This window comes from Carettochelys insculpta, chromosome 2 (genome assembly GCF_033958435.1).
Source record: "Carettochelys insculpta isolate YL-2023 chromosome 2, ASM3395843v1, whole genome shotgun sequence".
In the NCBI taxonomy this organism is placed as follows: Eukaryota; Metazoa; Chordata; order Testudines; family Carettochelyidae; genus Carettochelys; species Carettochelys insculpta.
Window position 1 is genome coordinate 71,593,180 of NC_134138.1, and position 20,403 is coordinate 71,613,582.

At 44.3% G+C, this 20,403-nt stretch overlaps 1 protein-coding gene across 3 annotated transcripts in view; it reads left to right on the top strand.

The window, feature by feature from the left end:
- Nucleotides 1-4,339: 4,339 nt before the first annotated feature.
- CA8 (carbonic anhydrase 8) overlaps nucleotides 4,340-20,403 on the top strand; it is a 55,905-nt gene continuing 39,841 nt past the window's right edge. For 2 of the 3 annotated variants that reach the window (XM_074985764.1, XM_074985765.1), the window contains exons 1-3: nucleotides 4,341-4,791; nucleotides 5,503-5,694; nucleotides 10,789-10,913. In XM_074985764.1, the coding sequence (XP_074841865.1) occupies nucleotides 4,581-4,791; nucleotides 5,503-5,694; nucleotides 10,789-10,913 (528 nt within the window). In that variant the 5' untranslated portion in view covers nucleotides 4,341-4,580. Of the gene's footprint in view, nucleotides 4,792-5,502; nucleotides 5,695-10,788; nucleotides 10,914-20,403 lie in introns of all 3 variants that reach the window. The other variant, XM_074985766.1, reaches the window with a different exon arrangement.

The window sequence follows — 20,403 nt, forward strand, 5'->3', positions numbered from 1 at the left end:
AACGGGATGGCCCTGCCAGGCACATGTGCCATGCAACCACCAGGACACCCCACCCGGACCCCTCAGGCTACCCTTGGATACAGCTGCTGGGCTGCCTGCAGTCCCATGACAAACTGCCCAACCACAGGGCCTTGGGGGAGGCAGCCACCTACCCCTGCCACGCCTGGGAGCATGCCGGCCACCCGGGCGATGGGCCCACCCACATACCCCACATTGGGACATAGTTGCCCTGCTATAGGGCATGGCCACAGGTGACGGCCAGCATCCCGCCCCCTAGGCAGCACTACAGGATACATGCATGAGCAGGGCAGGCCTTGGCAGCACCCAGGATGCCTGCCACGCACAGGTGGGGACCGCTATATGGTCAGTCCCCCTGGAGCACCAGCTCCCAAGGCTGGTCCAACAGCGGGGTATGGTTAGACTGGTGCCCATGACACCACAGTGTCCCCATCCAACACGGCCCACCATCTGGGGGCATGGGTAGCCAGGACAGACCCATTCCATGGCCTTGTGGTGGTACTGCTGCTCAGAGGGTGGGGGGCAGGCCACAGGGGTTGTGCAGCTGTATGACCCCCGAGTTTCTTCCCCTTCCCACCCATCAGCTGCCCCCTCCAGGGGCCAGGCCAGCCCCATCACTCAGCAAGGCAGCCCCATTGAGAAGCCCGAGCCAGTGGAACCAGGATGACTGTCGCCCAGAGAGGACACATCACCGCCCCTGATTTGTGCCCATGGCCCACAGGGTCCATCACCACCTGGCAGATGATGGTTATTGGATGTTGGCAGCTGCCATCTGGGAGCAGAATGCCATTACCCAGGAGCAGCTGCAGATGGACCAGGAGCAGCTGCAGGCACAGCAGGAACACCTGCAGGCCTGGGTGCAATCCTCGGGTCTGTGGCTGGTCCATGTGGACTGTGCCCTGGACCTGATCACAGCCTGCTGGCCCTGGGCCTGGTGTCCCAGGGCCTGCTGCCCCTCCCTCACTCCAGCTGCCAATGTCCCACCTGATGCCCCGCTGCCCCTGAGCCCATGCCCCAGGTGCTGTTACAGGCCCTGGTAGCCAGCAGTGGTGCCGCCAGATCCTCCTGGTCACCTGAGGGAGTGAGTGCAGCAGGGGCACTATGCCATCAGGGGCCTGCTCTGCAGGCTGTTTCTCAGGGCTGTCCCCCCCGATGTGGTCGTAGAGACTGACGACGGCCAGTGGCAGGGCTGGCAGGAGCTGCTCCATAGTCCTGGGAAGTCCCGAAGGGCTGCTCTGCCATGGTCACAGTCAGCATGGGTGGTGGAGTCAGGAGGGTTTAGGTATCAGGAAGGTAGAGAGTGGTTTGGAAAGAGCAGTGTCTCTCATAAACAGCAACTGCTTAGCTTTCCCTACAAGAGGTAGGCAAGCCTCAGCATGGGCAGGGAGTATGGGTCAGGGCAGGGGGCTCTTTAAGGGCATGTGGAGACTGTGTTCCAGGAAGGGTTTGCTCTCCATGCACACCTGCCTCTGGGGCTAAGGGGCCAGTTCTGTTGACAGAGCAGCCAGCACAGGTACATGCTCTGTGGTGACAGAGTGGCTCGCTATTGCCAGCTGTTTTGTGTGTGGACAGAATCTGTCACCGTGGGTATTGTTGTGGTTTCTCTGTCGACAGTTACCTCTGTCGACAGAGGTTGCCCATGCAGATGTAGCCCTTGAATTCCAAGAGTTCCGGTTATATAATATGTGTGTTTCATTTGTACAACTGTCAAGGATTCATTAGATGATGAATGATGGAATTCAGGTTTGCAGTGCTACCATCATGGTCAAGCAAAGCTGCAGCTGTGCAAGGCAAGTGATACTGAAATAAACTTAGAAAGGAAAATAACATCTTGGCGTAGAAGGGATCCAACAAGCAGCTGCTGTCCTTGGACACAGCTCATTAGTGCAGTTTCATTCCCTTGGTGAGCTCAGAAGAGTAAATAAGAAACCTGTATCTGTGTTCTATCTTATGTAATTGCATATAAGTCACAAATGAGATACTCGTTAGCTCTTGATTTGTCATAGTATTTCTGGACCTTTCTCCAACCCAGGGGGAGGGATAGCTCAGTGGTCTGAGCATAGGCCTTGTAAACCCAGGATTTTGCGCTCAGCCCTTGAGGGGGCCATTTAGAGGTCTGGGACAAATAGATTTTTTTAAAAATATCGGTCTGGGATGGTGACAGGTCCTGCTGTGAGTGGAGGGGACTGGACTCAATGACCTCTCAAGGTCCCTTCCAGCTCTATGAGATATAAATACATTCATATGTGTGACCTACTCCTTCCTCACTGGTAATAATCCAAGACTCTTGTTACTGACCTGCCCAGTAATCTTAGGCCTTACAGGTGAGCTGGAGAAGGCCCACGTTCACCAAAAGACACAACTGGCTCCAGTTGCAATATGGTGAAATCAGTGACTTTACCATGTGGTCAGGAGCAGCTGCCTCCTTTGAGTGGCTGATGGAGTCTGTATGGAAGCGGGGGCTCCCACTACCACACCTGCTTCTCAAGGTGGCTGCGGGAACTGCTTAACAGCTGCTCTCTCTGAATGGGGATGGAAGCCCTGACGGCCACTGTTGGGGTCCCTCCCATCCAACTAGTGTAGCTCATGCAGCTGTCTGCATCAGTGTTCACCTTTGTACCCTGTGAAGCAGAGAACTCTGTGATGAGACTGGTTCACTCTCCCTGCCAGAGCTAATGGCTGTCACCCTCACAGCCTGTGAGGCCCTGTGAGGAGGCTGCGTACCACTTCTGGATCTGGGGGTCCTCTTTGCGAGGAGGGATTTCCCTCTGAGTGTGTGCTGCTCAATAACGAGCACTCTCCTGAGGTAGAAAGGACTGAGGCCTCCCTCCTCCTGGATACATCCAGCCTACATGTATGGGGAAAACTGGACTAGGGAACAAGGAGGCCCAGCCTTCCTGAACAGCTGTAACAGCAGGAGCTGACAAACAGGCAACCTGTTTGAAAACCCTTTTCATCACCAGCACAAATATGAAGATTATTTATTATTGTCATTATCATAGCAGCTAGGAGCAGGAACCAGTCAGGGAGCAGGACCCTGTTAGTGCTAGGTGCTGGACACAGGAAAAAAAGATCTTGTCCCAAGGAGTTTACAATATAAGCAGGGGCATAGTCATGTGGGGTGAAGTGGGTTCACTTCTGGGGTTCTCTAAATGGGGTTGTCTAGGAACCTCAGCTGCCATGAACCAGCTCTGGTTAGGGACAATTGGGGTTACAAGCATATGTACAGGTGGGGTGGGGGGGCAGAAAGAGTGAGGAGGAAACAGACTTGGTGACAGGGGATGCAGGAGGAGGACTACCAGGAGAAGGCCACAGCTATAATCAGAGTAAGGTGAGAATCATGACTGTGTAGGACTGAAAAATACCTTGAAAAGTCATCTAGTCCAGGCCCATGCACTCAAAGACTTGCTGAGGCCCTGGGCAAGGTGCTCCTTGAGTTGAAGGGGTGGAACTGGGCCTAGCCTCCCCCAGAGAGCTTTTCAGTGGCTCTAGGAGGCTCCAGTGGCAATATCAAAGGTCCAGGGCTCTGGCTCTAGGAGTCCTAGGAGCCCTAGGCCCCTTTAAACTGCTGGACCCTGAGGCAGCTGCCCCATTTACCCACTTCTTCCCCATTGGTGGTCTTATATGGACCATTCCTGACAAGTGTTTACCTAATGTGCTCTTTAAAATCTCCAAGGACAGAGATTCTGCAGCTTCCCAAGGCTATTAGTCCCAGCCTCTAACTGCCCTGCCAGGAAGTTTTTCCTAATATCCAAACTGCCCTTGCTACAATTTAAGGTCACTGCTTGTGGCAGTACTTCAGCTGCTGACCTGGGAAACTGCCTATATGGGCTGTCGCCAATGGGATGCCTTCAGCACAACCCCCCAGGACACACTTCCTGGATTCTCTACCGCCAGGGTCAGCAATCCCTGGCACGGGTGCCAAGAGCGGCACGCCAGCCGATTTTCACTGGCACAGGAGGCGGGAGCTCAGTTTCCACCCCTCCCCCATGCAGCCGGGAGCTTGCTCAAAGCCAGGCGGCCTGGGGATTAGCAAAAGACCAGTTAATGCTACCGACCACCACCTAAACAGTAAAGCTCTGCAACTTGATGTATTTATTAATGAAGCTGTTGTAAGCAGGACTATTAGTGACTTTAAAAGGTATCAGGAGCACTGGGACCCTACATAGGGGTTAAAAGGTCACAGTTACGCCTGGGAAAGGTCACTGACCCCTCCCCCCAGTCACCCCTCTTGCCGCAGCTGCAGACAGACAGACACACAGACAGACCGACCGACGCTACAACAGCACCACGCCCCTCCCGTCCCGACCTGCAGGTGTTCTCCCTGCTCAGCCCGGGGCGCCTGGCTAGCGCGCGCGCTCTTCCCCGGGACTGTCTCTCTCTCTGCTGAGCGCAGCCGCCCCCGGGTACCTCCGCACTGGGCGCCCGGAGATCTCAACAGCCTCCTCACCGCTGGGAGTCCCGCCGCATTACAGTCCCTCCAGGCCCTCTCCCCCCGCTGTGTGCGCCTGCCACAGACACACGCACACCGGCCGCGGCTGGCCCCCCTTCCCCGGAGACACATGCTCAGAGCGCGGCCGAGCAGCCCCCCTCTCCAGCCCGCAGGGAACAGGCTTCCGCGAGGCAGCGCGGCTCGGAGAGGGGGACCCCGGCGAGTTGCGAGGGACACAGGAGGGGTGGAGAGGCTGCCGATGGCTGACAAGAGCTCCATCGAGGAGGAGCCCGAGTCCTCTCCGCAGAAGGAGGCAGCTCTGGAGTGGGGCTACGAGGAAGGTAAGGAAGGAGGCGGCGGGAAAGCAACGGGCTCCCCGAGCTGGGGTAAAGGGGGGAGAAGTTTCATTGCGCGGGAGAGCCAGGGACGTTTCTCCCCTGTGCAGGCAAAGTACAGAGCCAGGCAGCTCATCAGTCGTTTCAGCGCAGCAACGCTGACTCCTTCAGCAGCTGAAACGCTGAAGCGGAGGGCGCGGTATCAAAGGGGCCCTGGCAACATCACTTTGTCCCCAATGCCGTAATTGGGACAAACACCCTTTTCTGCCAGTAAAAACCGACAGAAATACACCCCCCCTCGGTTCAGCAAACAATCAAAAAGCTAGCAAGAGAAATCTGGTAGTTTAAAATACAAAAATAAATATTCCTCAGCTACCTTTCAGAGTCCCGCAGGGCAGCACTAAGCAGCTGACTCAAAAGTGGGACTGATTTAGTTAATTTCCTTGTGCACATTCAGAGAAATGTGAAAAAAGGCAAATTGATAATAAATGAGGAATAGCCAATGGGATTTCAAAAATGTGTTGGCGTTTAACTAAGGTGATATTAGTAACAGGGGTTAAGGAATTTGTTTACAGGATTTTTGATAGTATTCTTTTAAGTGAAGGGGGTCTACTCAATGTATTTTTTGCCTGTGTGTATTTAGGTTAAGACCACCAGTCCTGCATTAAAAGCAGTCCTGTTTTATTTTCACATAACAGCTTTTCGCCTTATTTTTAGGAGTTGAGTGGGGGCTGATGTTTCCTGATGCTAATGGAGAATATCAGTCCCCTATTAACTTGAATTCAAGAGAAGCCAGATATGACCCTTCACTACTAGAAGTACGCTTATCACCAAACTATGTTGTTTGCCGTGACTGTGAAGTAATTAATGATGGGCATTCCATTCAGATTGTCCTTAAGTCAAAATCAGGTAGGTTGAACCAATGTTTACATTTTTTCCAATACAATAAAATGATGGTAAGGTAGAGTGTCCTAAAGAATATCCTTACATTGTAACTGAACTAAGTAAGAGCATACATTGCTATACATCAGCTCTGATTCAGATCCCACTTCATTTTAATCAATAGGAGTTTTGCCACTGACTTTAATGGAAGCAGGAGTGAGCTTTGTGAGTAGCTGGATTATTATGGTCCTAAACTGGGCATTCATTTTTGTGAAGTTGTTCAAACTCTAATAATTAATCCTTATGTCAAGAAAGTTTTCCTGTTCACAGCACAAAACATAGACGAAAATTGTCTCTTATGAGTATGTGACCTTATTCACTTGTGCCAACAGGGTCTGAAGTTCAGAAATTGCCCAGAATATAACTAAGACGTTGTGGAACCCAAGTGGCATGTTATGCTTCTAGCTGATAGAAACTGTGGACCTAATCTAAAGTTTATGGAAATCAATAGTTTTCCATTGACTTCCATTTCTTCTTCCGATGCTTTATATGGATAACTGTGGATGCTGGTGGTACATTTAGGATAAGATGCTTGAATTAAACTTAGGATATTGATATGCCTTCCATTTTAAAGGGCATTGCAACAGTATTTCCCACAAAAATAACTGGAAAGCAGTACAAGCATCATTTCCAGATTAAATGAAATTTGAAATCTGGGATGTAGAAGGTTGGGATGAGCTATGATCAGTGCAGGACTTAAAAGTCAGGAGGGAAGGTGGGGAGAGGCAATCCTTTGTGACCATATGGTCCTATAAGAACCAGGGACTAGTTCAGATTTTGAATAAAGTTAGAGGAGTCTCAGAACTGTATTGTCTGGTAACAGCCTTGTATCAGCTGTCATGCAGGAGAAGATTGCTGAAGCTCAAGGCATTGCAGCCATGCTTCCTTCTGTCTTGCATGCCACCTACTCAAAGCAGGCTGAGAATGATCATGCACAGCTGCTATAGGCCAGTTCGTTATTCACCTGTGCTGAGGAAAGGCCCAGCTGCTCTGTTAGTGCAATGAGGTCAGAGCAAAGGCCCAGGATGTGGCCTCTGATGTTTATTTTCACCAATCCAATAATATAAATGGCAAATTTATATAGTGGAAGGAGAAACAGGAGTGTAATGTACATTTCTGAAAAGAGCTTTAGTAAGGCAAACACTAGGGCTACGTCTACACGTGCAGCCAACATCGAAATAGCTTATTTCGATGTTGCGACATCGAAATAGTCTATTTCGATGAATAACGTCTACACGTCCTCCAGGGCCGGCAACGTCGATGTTCAACTTCGACGTTGCTCAGCCCAACATCGAAATAGGCGCAGCGAGGGAACGTCTACACGTCAAAGTAGCACACATCGAAATAGGGATGCCTGGCACAGCTGCAGACAGGGTCACAGGGCGGACTCAACAGCCAGCCACTCCCTTAAAGGGCCCCTCCCAGACACAGTTGCACTAAACAACACAAGATACACAGAGCTGACAACTGGTTGCAGACCCTGTGCCTGCAGCATAGATCCGCAGCTGCCGCAGAAGCAGCCAGAAGCCCTGGGCTAAGGGCTGCTGCCCACGGTGACCATAGAGCCCCGCAGGGGCTGGAGAGAGAGCATCTCTCAACCCCCCAGCTGATGGCCACCATGGAGGACCCAGCAATTTCGACGTTGCGGGACGCGGATCGTCTACACGGTCCCTACTTCGACGTTGAACGTCAAAGTAGGGCGCTATTCCTATCTCCTCATGAGGTTAGCGACTTCGACGTCTCGCTGCCTAACGTCGAAGTTAACTTCGAAATAGCGCCCGATGCGTGTAGACGCGACGGGCGCTATTTCGAAGTTGGTGCCGCTACTTCGAAGTAGCGTGCACGTGTAGACGCAGCTTAGTGGGGCAATATTAATGTTCAGAAAATACAGATTTTATTATATGTTAGCTGCCTTTTAGTACAGCTTAGCTGCTGGAGAGCAGGATGAAAACTATCAGCACCATGTGACCAGTCAATTTATCACAGCAAGCGTTCTGAGTACCACCAGCAGTACATGTGCTTTAGGGTGGACATCTCTGCAGTAAAGCAGTGTTGCTGGGAGGATTTTTACAGAGAGTGAAAAATTAATGTGTGTCTGGAAATGAGGTCCTTTGAGAGTAGAACCATCACCTCTAGGTCATCAGTGTGACTTTGGAGTATTAGCACCTGATGGTTACTGTCCGATGAGTCTTTGGGAACACTTGAGAAATAAGCTGGCAGTCTCATTCAGGTTCCTACTTGATGGTGTTCAGGGCACATTTTAGGAGATCTTGATTCTGTTCTGAGCTCAGCCACAGATGTCCTGTCACTTAGTCTCTTTATGCCCCCATTCGCCATCTGTAAAAGGAAGAGAGACCTTTCTCTTCAGGGGTGTTTCTTCTACCTCCAAGGGGGAAAGAAATGAACTAATAGATTTATTTAAGCTTAAAGACCAATAACAATAGAATTCCTTTATGTCCAGTTCCGTAAGATGGCCAAACCCAGGATCCTGCTGGGACCCCCATAGGTTGCCACCTCATGGAGCACTGTGAAGACAAATCCTTTTAGCCAGATTTTCTAAATGGGAGATCTAGAACACTTTTGGAAATATAGGCAATACATGACACCGTAGCCATAGAAAAGCCTACGCATACATAAAGTAGAATGACTACAAAATATATTAAAATCAATGGTTATTCCATTGCAGATTATATACCTTTCAGTTATATCATTGCATAGGGGACACACTGTTGTTGACTATGGAGCTGTCATTGATGATGGTCCTTTTGATTCTTAATTCAGAAACACATTCAGGCTCTTCGTTTGAATTTGTGAACATTTTATAATCTGCACCCATTTTTGGCATTGTGCATGTAAGATATATAAGTAGGAGAAAACATGACTAACTTTACAGAGGAGCAGAACAGATTTTACTGAAAGCCTTCTTTAATATTTAAGAGATGTTTTAGAGGGTAAGCTACCAGGAAAAACACTTTTCCTTTGACAACTATGCAGGTCAAGGGTACTCTGCAAGGGCTGGTAGTTTCAGTTTCAGAATGATTTTCCAGGGATCGCCCATTGTGAAGAGGCAAAGTGAGCATGACCGCATCCCAGGCACAGACAATAAATACTCTTAACATAGGAGGAGTCTTATGAAGTAAGCCTCATTGATAGGTTTAGAGAGGGTCGTTGGATCCAAAACAATATTACAGTAGAGTGCCCTTCCAGTCACATACATAATAGGAATAATACTTCTTTTGCCAAAAAATGCGTGTTACTTAAGAAATAATATTAATATAAAACATGATCCTGCCACATTTTGCAGTACTCTGAATATTTCGATTTCCTCTGTGTTTGTCACTTTATCTGTGTAGCAGGGACTGATATAGTTAAGTGGAATAGAAGATGCAAATTTGAATCTACATATGCAGTTAAGGATTTACAATTGAACTATTTTATAACTATGATGATGATTATCAAAAGCCATTAAAGCTTTACATTCTCTCAGTGTTCAAGACATCCTGATTGATCTGGATCACTTTGTCCATTGTTGTAACATATAATAGAAATCTTAACTGGTGAATTTTACCTCCAGCACGTTGTAATGGGGTTATATCCAGTTACACAGATAAAATAATTTGATTGTGAATCCTTTACTACATAAATCACAACATAATGCAACAAAACCTGTTTAATTTTCACTACTTTACTGGTTAGCAGGCTTGCAGCCCATGGGCGGGGGCGTGGTGGGGGCAGTTGTCCTGAACCCTGGCATTTCATGGGAGCCGGGAGCTCTAGCTGCTGCAGCTGCCAAAGTAACAGCAGACGTGATTGGAGCTTCAGACCCATTTGAAACCCTGCAGAGTGCTGCGCTGCTGCTCTCAGTGCATCTCTGAGGGAGTGTGGTGATGGGGAGGGGCACAGAGCTGACTGCTCTAAGCCCCTCCCCTTCTGCCCTTGGCTCCATCCCTTTCCGGGGTGAGGAGCCAAGTCCCCCTCCCTCCTACCTTACCTACAGGCCTACCTTGGCTGTCAGTGCTGCTGGTGGTCACAGAAGGTCTGATGCAAAGTCTGCTGTAGACAACGAGAGACTAGATTTGTGGGCTTTGGAGCAGACCTTTAAGTACTCTGGGCCCCAAATCTCCCCTTGTGTATGAACTCCTGACTCCTATTGATTTCAGTGAAGAGTTTCGTGCATGTATTTGAGAGCAATATTTGGTCCGAAGCAGCTTCAGGACTCATTGGACCAAACCGGCATGGATGGAAGTGATGGCCAAAGTCTGGCATTCGATATGCACTTCTATGCATATATACTATTTGTACTCATGAAAAGACAGAATAATGTCAGATGTTCAAGTTATAATTTATACTGCTTTCCTTCTCCTGTGCCTGAGGGATGGATTTTTAACTCTTTAATTTTAAGGCATTGGCACACATTCACATCTGAGGGTTTTGAAAATTGCCTTCCTAGTGCCTTACTTAAAGTAAATAGTTGATACTGAATTTTAAGATTATTTATTATAAGCTCAAGGAACACAAGGGCAACCTGTGTCTCACAAGCCTGGCAGGTGGTGTCTATAAAAACATTATTATCTAACAAAACATTGGCAGCCAAGAATGCCAGACTTTCTGCCCAGCTCTTCATGACCAATTTCCGCACAACAAACAAAGGTGATACAGGTGAGGCATTTGTACAGCTATAAGGAAATTATGCAGTTTGACACCAGAAGGAAACTGCATCATCTGGTTGGAACACAAAGCTGCTGTTTGACTAACGTTCTATAAACCTATTCACTCTTTGGAATGATATGCACACAATGCTTTTATCTTGCAATATGACTAGCTGTTCCGCCTCAGAATGCAGTATAATACCATTTTCGTAGCTGAGAATGAATAGAGATTCTGCAGATGGGCAATAATACAGGAGAACAGGAAGGAGGTATGTTAGCTTTGTTCCTTTTGTTGTCTAAGTTGGATAATACAACAGAAGTTTGCAACAGTCTACCAATTGTTTGTGGCAATGCACTCAGCAGGTTGTTTGCTTGGAATACTAAGTTTGCCTTCATCTGTGTTCTTTTCCAGTGTTAGTAGGTGGGCCATTACCTCGGGGCCATGAATTTGAACTACATGATGTTCAGTTTCACTGGGGGAGAGAAAACCAGCGTGGTTCTGAACACACTGTTAATTTTAAAGCTTTTCCCATGGAGGTAAGAATGACATTGCATTGCAAAACACCTGTGATACACACAAGATGTTAAATCATTGCTTGATGACCTGGGTAATTCAAAACAGCTTTTTAGCTCCGCATTTTTCATACAAAAAAAAAAAAGTCTGCTGGATTGTGCTTTAATGCCAGTGAATTGAGATTTGCATACTTGGTAATGTGCCTCTAGCATACATCGTATTGCATGATTAATTGGCCATAAAGTTAGCTTGCAGAACTATTAACTTCTGTCTTAATACTATTAGCATTCAAACAAGATCTGCTATTTCAAAACTTGCTGGGTCACCTTGACTTGGGGGAAACAGCTGCCAGTAAATATAATTTGGGGGTAAACTAGTTTAAAAAGCATACATAAATTGCTCATAAAAAGCTTTAGCCACCTGAAAACTGGAGAATGCATGAAATGTGTGTAGAATAATAGCATGGAATGAAGCTTAACTTTTGAAAGAATGGTAAAGGTGTACTGCAATCTTAAAATATGAGCCATTCCACAGATATTCCACTTGATGTGCTGCAATTGCAACTATGCTGCAAAAGATCATTCCAATATTTTCCTTTACTGTGCCTGTCATTTTTCTATTATAAGACAACTTTCAGGCTTTTTTTCCAGAGGTTTTAAAATTATTTTTGCCTTTCTGGCTACGTCTACACTTACAAAACACTTCGAAATGGTCATGCTAATGGCCAAATCAAAGAATACTAATGAGGTGCTGAAATGAATATTCAGCACCTCATTAGCATGCTACCAGCCTTATTCCTATCAGCTGATAAGGGGATTTTGATGTTTGCAGTGTCCTTTTGAAAAGGGCCCCCATGTAGACGAGCTGCGCATGAGCGAAATTTGGCACTTTTGAAGTGCAGCGGCCAGTGGCGTGCTAAATGAGGTGCTGAATATTTATTTCAGTGCCTCATTAGTATTCTTCAATTTGGCCATTAACATGGCCATTTCAAAGTTTTTCATAAGTGTAGACATGACTTCTGTTTATCATAATCCCTTAGAAGCTTGAAACACAATTTCCTATGTATTTATGCTCTTCTCTTTGAGTGCTTGGGCGTTTCTGATGGGGTGATCATATAGGGATCCCACTCTGCTGGAGTAGAGCTTTTGAAAAGTCTACATAGACTTGTGGAATAGATACAGGTTTAAATTGTAGCTTAAATAACTGGGTTAGGAATATTGGTCTCATCTTGTACTTTGATGTGGTTGCTTTGCATTAATCTGCCAGGATAAAGAAGACATAAGGCCAGCAGAGTTGGCTTCAGAAAAGTTACCCACCTGGGGGACTCACCACATTGTGTAGAGCCAGAGGAACAACTTCTGCACCATTTTTTACTGGGTTCTGTGTAGATGCATCTCCATGCCAAAGCAATTTCAATGGCCCCTTGTGACAGTGGTCAACTAACATAATATAAAGCAAACCTGCTCCCAGTAAGTTAGTGCCCATTTAACAAAAGAAACTGGTATGTAAGAAAGGGTCAGCATAGGGGCAAGCCGTGAAAAATATCCAGAGATTAACCAACAGACCTGATAAGCTGCTGCAGGAACCGATGCCTAGCTTCTTGTCAGAGCAGCATGACATCTGTGCTAAAAATTCCTGACAAAGGGAGGAGATGTCAAATCCAAAATTTCATTACAATTATCACAGAAATGAGTATATCAAACTATAGAAGAGCAAATTGTCTTCCGTCTCCTCTCTTGCATCAAAGCCATTTTTGACTAAGTTCTGATCCCAGGATCTTGGCTGCTGGTAGTGGTGGATAGGTCTAATGGCTAAAGAGAAGTTACAGTAGATGTCTAGAAGTTAAGATTTAGATATTTAAAATGCATTGTAAAAACAGAATAAAGATGCAGCTTTCCAAGCAGTTTCCCATGTAGATTATTCTTCTCTTGGGGGAAGTTACCACTGTTGGGCTAGAAGTTATGTGCAGATTGATGCTCAGACCTTAACTCCATGTCCCTTATTCCCTGCTAGATCAGCTTGTAGATTGACTTATTTGCATCTCTTTTGGGGATATTGAAATGGTGGAAGAACCAAGCTTTGTCCAAACTTCTGTATCATATTCTACCTCTGTGTTATCTTATGCATACAGGTGTAATGCCAAACAGACCCAGGTTGCTGGCCTCAGGGATAGAACCTGCAAATATAGGGTCTAAAATCCCATATTTTACCTTGTGAGCTAAAGGCCAACTGGCTCTCAGCTGAGGCTGTAGAGCAGAGACTTCACTCACCCCAGATGAGGTCTTAGTGCCTGTGGGTGCTACACAGGGAAGCTAAATTTTGATCCAAATTCAATACTGTAAAACTTGAAGAGGCTGAAATGACAAATATGTATGTTCCTTCAATAATACAATCTATGTCACAGCTTACAGAACATGGGATTCTAACTGCTGTCTTCATTCCGAGGATTTCCACACATTACTTTATCAAGAATAGTCAGTTTGATCAGTAAAGCTGTTTTCTTGCCTATTATACTGGCATCTTTTTGTGCAGGACCTGGTGTCAGAGTGTATTTTAGAGTTTCATTTTCAGCAGGTTGGTAGGTAACAGTAGCTTAAAGTGCACCCCAATGCATAGTGGTAGGTGCTTGTCCAGCTGCATACCCATCTGTGGAGTGTGTGTTCTCTTCCTGTAATGTGTATAGTCACATGCAGGCCTTGAGAATCAAGCTCTTGATAGCAGTGCCTGGCTTTTTCCACTGGAAGGGAATGTCTGCCCTAACTGCTGGATTTTGCCTTAGAAACCCACAATGCATTTCTGTCACTGATAAGAAAAATGTTGGATGACAAGCCTTTGAGGAGGATACAAACCTAGTGGATACATATTGGGACCAGATTGTAAACTCTACCATTCCATTGAAATCCCGAGTAATTCCACTGAAGCCAATGGATTACTTTGGATTTCAGTTGGTGTATTTGCTGTGAGAATCTGGCTCTCCATATTTATTGATCAGAGCAGAAGTCTGATTTTAGATTCTGACTCTCAGATATATGAGACATCCTGCACACCCTTACTGGATCAGCTATTACAGAACAATTACAGACTGTCGGTGTAACAACACTTGTAAAGTATGACTTTAGAAAGGAATGTGAATTCTCAACGTTTGGAAGAGGATTACTGCTTAGTTCCTTCTTCTCATTCTTTATCCTTGATATCATAACTATCAGATAGGATTTAAGCAATATACTGCATCTCTAAGTGTAACAATATTATTTTCAAACTAGGTATCTTGGAATATTACACAGGGTTAGGATATTCAGGTTCATGGCTAAACAGATTCACTAATTAGGCTTGTATTATGACCTCTGGGACAAACACTTGAGAAAATTTACAGTGTTGGTTTAATAAAGCTGCTGTTTATGTGATTCAGAGACTGAGTTCACTTTTTAAGTTATTGTTAGAAATTCATTAAAGTTTTGTTTTTTTCAGCAACCCTATGGGAAGAAATCAAAATGTTGACTTTCATATATATATCATCATTTTAACTGAAATACTTGTTGCAGAAACTGAGAAAAGCCAGATAAAACACCAGACTTCAGCCTATGTAACCATTTTAACATCTTTTTTAACTTGTACTGTACTTGTTGTTCACAATCCTCCTCCCTATGATCCTGGAACAAAATACAATGCCCAGTCTCCCCTTGAAGCCAAAGACTGGGAAGAGGTATTTCATGCAGCCTTCCTCAGAAATCCTATGCAGAATTCTACTGAGCACACTCAGGGAGGGTTACTTTATTCTCTGGTATCAGAGCGGTAGCAATGTTAGTCTGTATTCACAAAAGCAATGAGGAGTGCTGTGACACCTTAAAAACTTAGGCTGTGTCTACATGGCCAAGTCGTTTCGAAATAACAGTGGTTATTTTGGAATAACTTCAGCAGAATCTAAATGATGCACACATTATTTTGAAATAAATTCAAAATTTCTGGTGCATTATTTTGATGCCAGTAAACCATATTTCCTGAGGAATAACGCCTATTTTGAAATAGGCCATAATAGGCTCCCATGGCACTATTTTGAAATAGTGCTATGGGCTGGAAATGCTATTTTGAAATGCTTTTGTGTGTGGTTGTATTATTTCAAAATAAGATATAAGAAATATGGCTGTGGCTACACTGTCTCTCCCTTTTGGAAGGGGCATGCAAATGTCTCCAATTGGAAATGCAAGTAGGGCACAGATTTAAATATCTTGTGCCTCATTTGCATGCTCATATGGGATATCAATTCCAGGAGAGCTGATTTTGAAAGCCTAAACAGCTGTGTAGATGGGGTTCATTCAAAAGTAAACCGGTTATTCTTATAAGAAGCACGTGGGATCTTTTTAGAGGGATAAAGCAAGAACGCCGCATTTATTGAGAATACAGTATCATTATATTATATGCGTATAATATGTATAGTTTATTCACACACACACACACGTCTTGCAGTTGTTTATAGTTACAAAGGTTGCTTACTCTAATCCGTTGGTCAGATGGATTAGATGTGAGTGTAGAGCCAGGTTCTGTTGATCTGGATCGATGCTCCGATGTTGACAAGACAAGAAGAGGAACCCAACACTGTAGGGATGCACACATCTTTTATAGCTTTCAGTCCATAGTTCTGGTTCTGTCCCACTGCCCCAGGCACGATGAGTCACCAGTCAATGGCAGATGGGTTTGATCCTTTTCCACTGCCCAGGTTTCTGTATGACTCATCTACAGATGGGACTTAATCTTCCTTTCTGGGTGGGTCACTGCTGTAGAGTCCAGTTCTTATTGTTCTTCAGGATCCAAGACTTTGCTGTCCAGACAGTCTGGCTCCGGAGGGTAACTCTTTAAGCATCCACATTCACACTTCCAGGTGGCTCTCACACACACTCTTTCTCACAGACAGCACAAGGTATACAGGGTCATACAAGAGTAAAATGGAGTTTTAGGTAAGGTATGGAATCCACTACAAAGTGTCTTATGAATATGAAATAACAAATATAAAGGATAATACAAAGGTAGAAAGTAGTATATAAAATAACAAATCTAAAGCGTAATATAAAAGTCTGTGGCCTATTAAAAAGATACAGGGTAATACAGGGTGATACCAAGATACATAGGAATACAAAGGTCTATTAAAATATACCTAGCCATTTAGGGTTGCTACAAACCCTGCTTCCGAAAACACCCTTCTTCCTAATTTTTAAGAAGAGTGTGCTTTCAAAAGTGGGATGTCCTTTTGAATGAACCTGTCTACTCAGCTGTATTTGCTTTCAAAATCAGCTCTTCTGGAATTGAGATCCCACATGAGTATGCAAATGATACATGAGATATTTAAATCTGTGCCTCATTTGCATTTCCAATCACCCACATTTGCATGCCCCTTCTGAAAGGGAGGGGCAGTGTATCCATAGCCTAAGAGGAAATAATTGTTTCAAAATATCTCATTTTGAAATAGGGTTGTCATGCAAATGTAGCCTAACGTATTTATCTGGACATAAGCTTTCCTGGCAAAACCTATGACAAAATGGGTTTTTGCCTACAAAAACTTATGCAAAGATAAATCTGTTAGTCTTTAAGGCCCAACAGGACTCCTCATTGCTTTTATTTTCTGGCTTATGCTGATGTTAACTATTTGATAAAGAGCTCGGCAATGGAAGATTAGTATCCAGCTCCATTTCCTTGAAAGATACCATGGGTACATTGTGACATGGAGTATACACCTACACAGGGGAGAAAGGGGAGTAAGAGCTACTCTTCTAACTCTGCGTGAGCTGCTAAAGCATGAAGTCTAGAGATGAAAAAGTAAGTGGGTGCTGCAGCCTCCTTTTACTTTTCATCCCCTCCAGAAGGCGGGTTCAGAATGGAAAAGAAGGGGTGGTGAATGTGTGGAGCCTCGATTCTCTCCCCTTCTATTTGCTGCCCTGTTCTGGGATGAGGGTTGGCAATTTACTTCTGGTATCTGCCAACAGCAACACCCTCTGGGAAGCAAGCAAGGAAGAAGCATTGCGGAAATTGTGCCTCAGAATGTGACAGGATGTCCCGGAACTTGTCCGCAACCCCTGGGATGGGAGCAAAGAGTGGCAGACAAGCCAATTTATGTCTCCATGTGAGGCGGAAGCTCAGCTGCACCTGTCCTCCCCCATACAGCTGGGAGCTTGCTCAAAGCCATGCTGCCTGTGGATTAACAAAAGACCATCTGATGCTACTGACCACCACCTAAATGGTAAAGTGCTGCATCTTAATTTATTTATTAACGAAGCTGTTGTAAGTAGGACTATTAGTGACTTTAAAAAGTACCACTGGCACTTGGACAGTACATAGAGGTCAAAAGGTCAAATTTTGGCACTCCGACTCAGAATGGTTGGTGACCCCTGGTGTAGTTTAGACACCAACACTTACTCAGGACTGGACCAAAGAGCACAGTTTAACCCTAAAAGAACCATAACATTTAGAGTGAAACACAGGAAGCTGCTGTAAAATAAAATCAACACTGCTTGAAAATGGTTCCTTGCAATGCTAACAACTTGACTGGGAGGAGAGTATAATATTCTTTAAAAAGCCATCTCTTTAAAATATTGGCTGATGCTAGCTTGTTTTGCGCACACATAACTATCCAGCTGCAGTTTGTTTTTTCCAAACCTTGTGCAAACTACCAGTGGAAGGGAATCAGCTGCAAATCATTTTCAAGCCTTTCCAAGATGTAGAAGAAGAGAAAAACCTTGTCTTTTGCTGTCATATAAATTTTAAATTAAAAAAATAAAAATAAAACTCCAAGTGGAATCAGAACACCAAAGGCAAACAAAAGTAGTAAAATAAAATAGGCTTTTGCGTAATGTCATATAAAACAAACTCATTTGTTCCATAGTATTTTTCATCACCACAATAACAATCACTAAAAATGTGGAAATAAATACATAAAATGTACCCAGGCTAACCAAAGCAATTAGATTTCCCTTTGCTCATCTGAAGTACTGCCATCTTAAGTATTTAACTGAGGCAAAGTACCATTTTATGGCTTCACACTAAAATTATGACATTACATTTCTCTATTTTCAAGCATCTTCACCATCTGTTTAGCAATACAATGTGTTTGGTTCTTTCGATTTATTTAATGAGCACAGCCTTTTCAAGTCAGATGTATATATGGCACCCATCTTCCCTTTGTCGTCATGGGGAGGGAAAAATCAGTGACTCTAACTCGCAGGTTTATCCTGAACTTTACATTAATTTTGGAATGTCTGAAATTCTGCTCACTTTCAGCATGTCCACACAGCAACAAAACACGTGGGGATGGCTCATGTCAGTTGGCTTAGATTTAGGTTGCAGAGCTATAAAATTGCAGTATAGATGTTCACTCTCAAGTGGGTGCCTTGGGTCGGGGATATTGAGAGGGGAGGATCTCAGAGCCTAATCTCCCCAGCCTGCACCCCAAATGTCTATACTGTAATTTTGCTGTGCCATCTCTGATGCCTGGTGAGCCCACGTCAGCTGACATGGGCTATCTGTGAGTGTTCTATTGCAATATAGATATGCCCTTGAGTGAAATTCACTCCTTATTTTGCCTTTATGTAATTCACAGGCCTCCATACTGTCTGTTTTATTCCAGTATCACATGCATCTGACAAAGTGGGTCTTTGCCCACAAAAGCTTACGTTCCATGAGGTTAGTCCATAAGGAGCCACAGGACTTCTTGTTGGTTTATTCTGTTATTTATCGCCTCATTTGTAAATGTGCTTGATAAAACCAAGCAAACAGAAGGAAAATACATGTATTGTAATTGTAACACAAGGTTGGCAATCTCTGCTCACCTCCACCTTCACACAAAACCTACTATCTTTACCTCATACCATTACTTCCACTGATTTCCATGAGACTGGTTAGAGGAATAAGGTAGGCAGGCTCATATTAACTATACTTGTTTACAAGTTAATGGACCAACCCTGCACCACTGAAATCAGCGTGAGTTTTGCAGTTAACTTTAATTTGACCATGATCTGGGCCCAGGGCCAGCAACCATTCTGAGGCAGAGTGCCAAAATTTGACCTTTTGACCTCTACATGGGTCTGAGTGCCAGTGACACTTTTTAAAGTCACTAATAGTCCTACTGACAACAACCTCATAAATAAATAATAGTCCTACTGACAACAACCTCATTAATAAATAAATAAAGACTGAGAGCTTTAATGTTTAGACAGTGGTTGGTAGCATTAGCTGGTCTTTTGTTAATCCACAGGTGGCATGGCTTTGAGCAAGCTCCTGCATGCATGGGGGAGGAGAGGTGGCTGAGCTCCTGCCTCAAGTGCTGATTAAAAATTGGTTCAAGTGCCACTTAGGACACCTGTGCTGCAGGTGACTGACCTCTGATCTAGGCCTTGAACTCAAATGGGAATGTTTTAAATAAAGGCCTAAGATCTCATTCATCTCAATGATCTCATTGATTTTTCTGCTTGTAAAAAAATGGAATTCAGCACAAGCTTATGAACTGCTTAAGAGCCACATTCGATCTCTGAATAAGAGGGCCAGTTTCACACTTTGCAAGCTGGAACTGGCTCTGATTTCCTTAACAAAACTTAATTCTGCTATTTTAAATGTAAATTTTAGATTTTGCTGCTCAGAATTTTAAGTAGTGTTTTTAATAGAGAAAGTTCTCTAATACAACATTAACTTAATATTCAAATAACTAAATGACTATTCAGTATAGTATCATTGTTGATAAGTGATGGAAGTAGTGTTTAACTAGTGTTTTTTTATTATAAGCAACTATTTTATTCACAGCCAGATTCAGATTTAAACCACCACTGATTAAAAAGATATACCATTTTGCCTTAGGTAGAATGCAGTTATAATTGTACTCTGTAGCCCTTACATAACTTTTTGTGGATCAGCGTGATCTCTGGTACAACCACAGTCATCACTGGAGTTACACTGGTACTTGATTCTAGCTAGTCCTCTGCAAAACAGTGTTCTCCAGTGATCTTTCATTTAGTATGAGCTTCAAATTCCCCTCTTATTTACTGTTGTGTGTTTTGTTTTTGGCTGTTGTACAAACCTGTAGACCCTGTTCCCACTTCTTAGAAGAACAAAGAGAAACTGACAGAATGAAATGCAAACATTGCCATATGCATTGCCAGAAGTAATATAGATAGCAGATGATTCCTGAAATACCTTTGCTTCTACTTTCTGAACTCTCTGAGTATTCCATTTGTTGTTTGTTGCTGACAGATAATTTTATCCAAGTGATCACTCACAGACCCTATTAGTTTATACTTTGTAAAGAAGACATCTAAGAATTTGGTGTTGATTCATGTGGCATACTAGCTGCATTAATGGTTGATAGGCTTGCAGGTGAGCCTTGCTTTGTTGTAGCTGAATGTAGGAAGAAATGCTTCTTCCAGCTCTTTGAAAGAAGGGTATTCATGTTCCTATGTTGAATGTGTTTGGGGTGGTTTTTCTGAGCAAAAACTGAAATGTAATCCAGGGGTGATGTTAGAACGACAAGTAAGATAC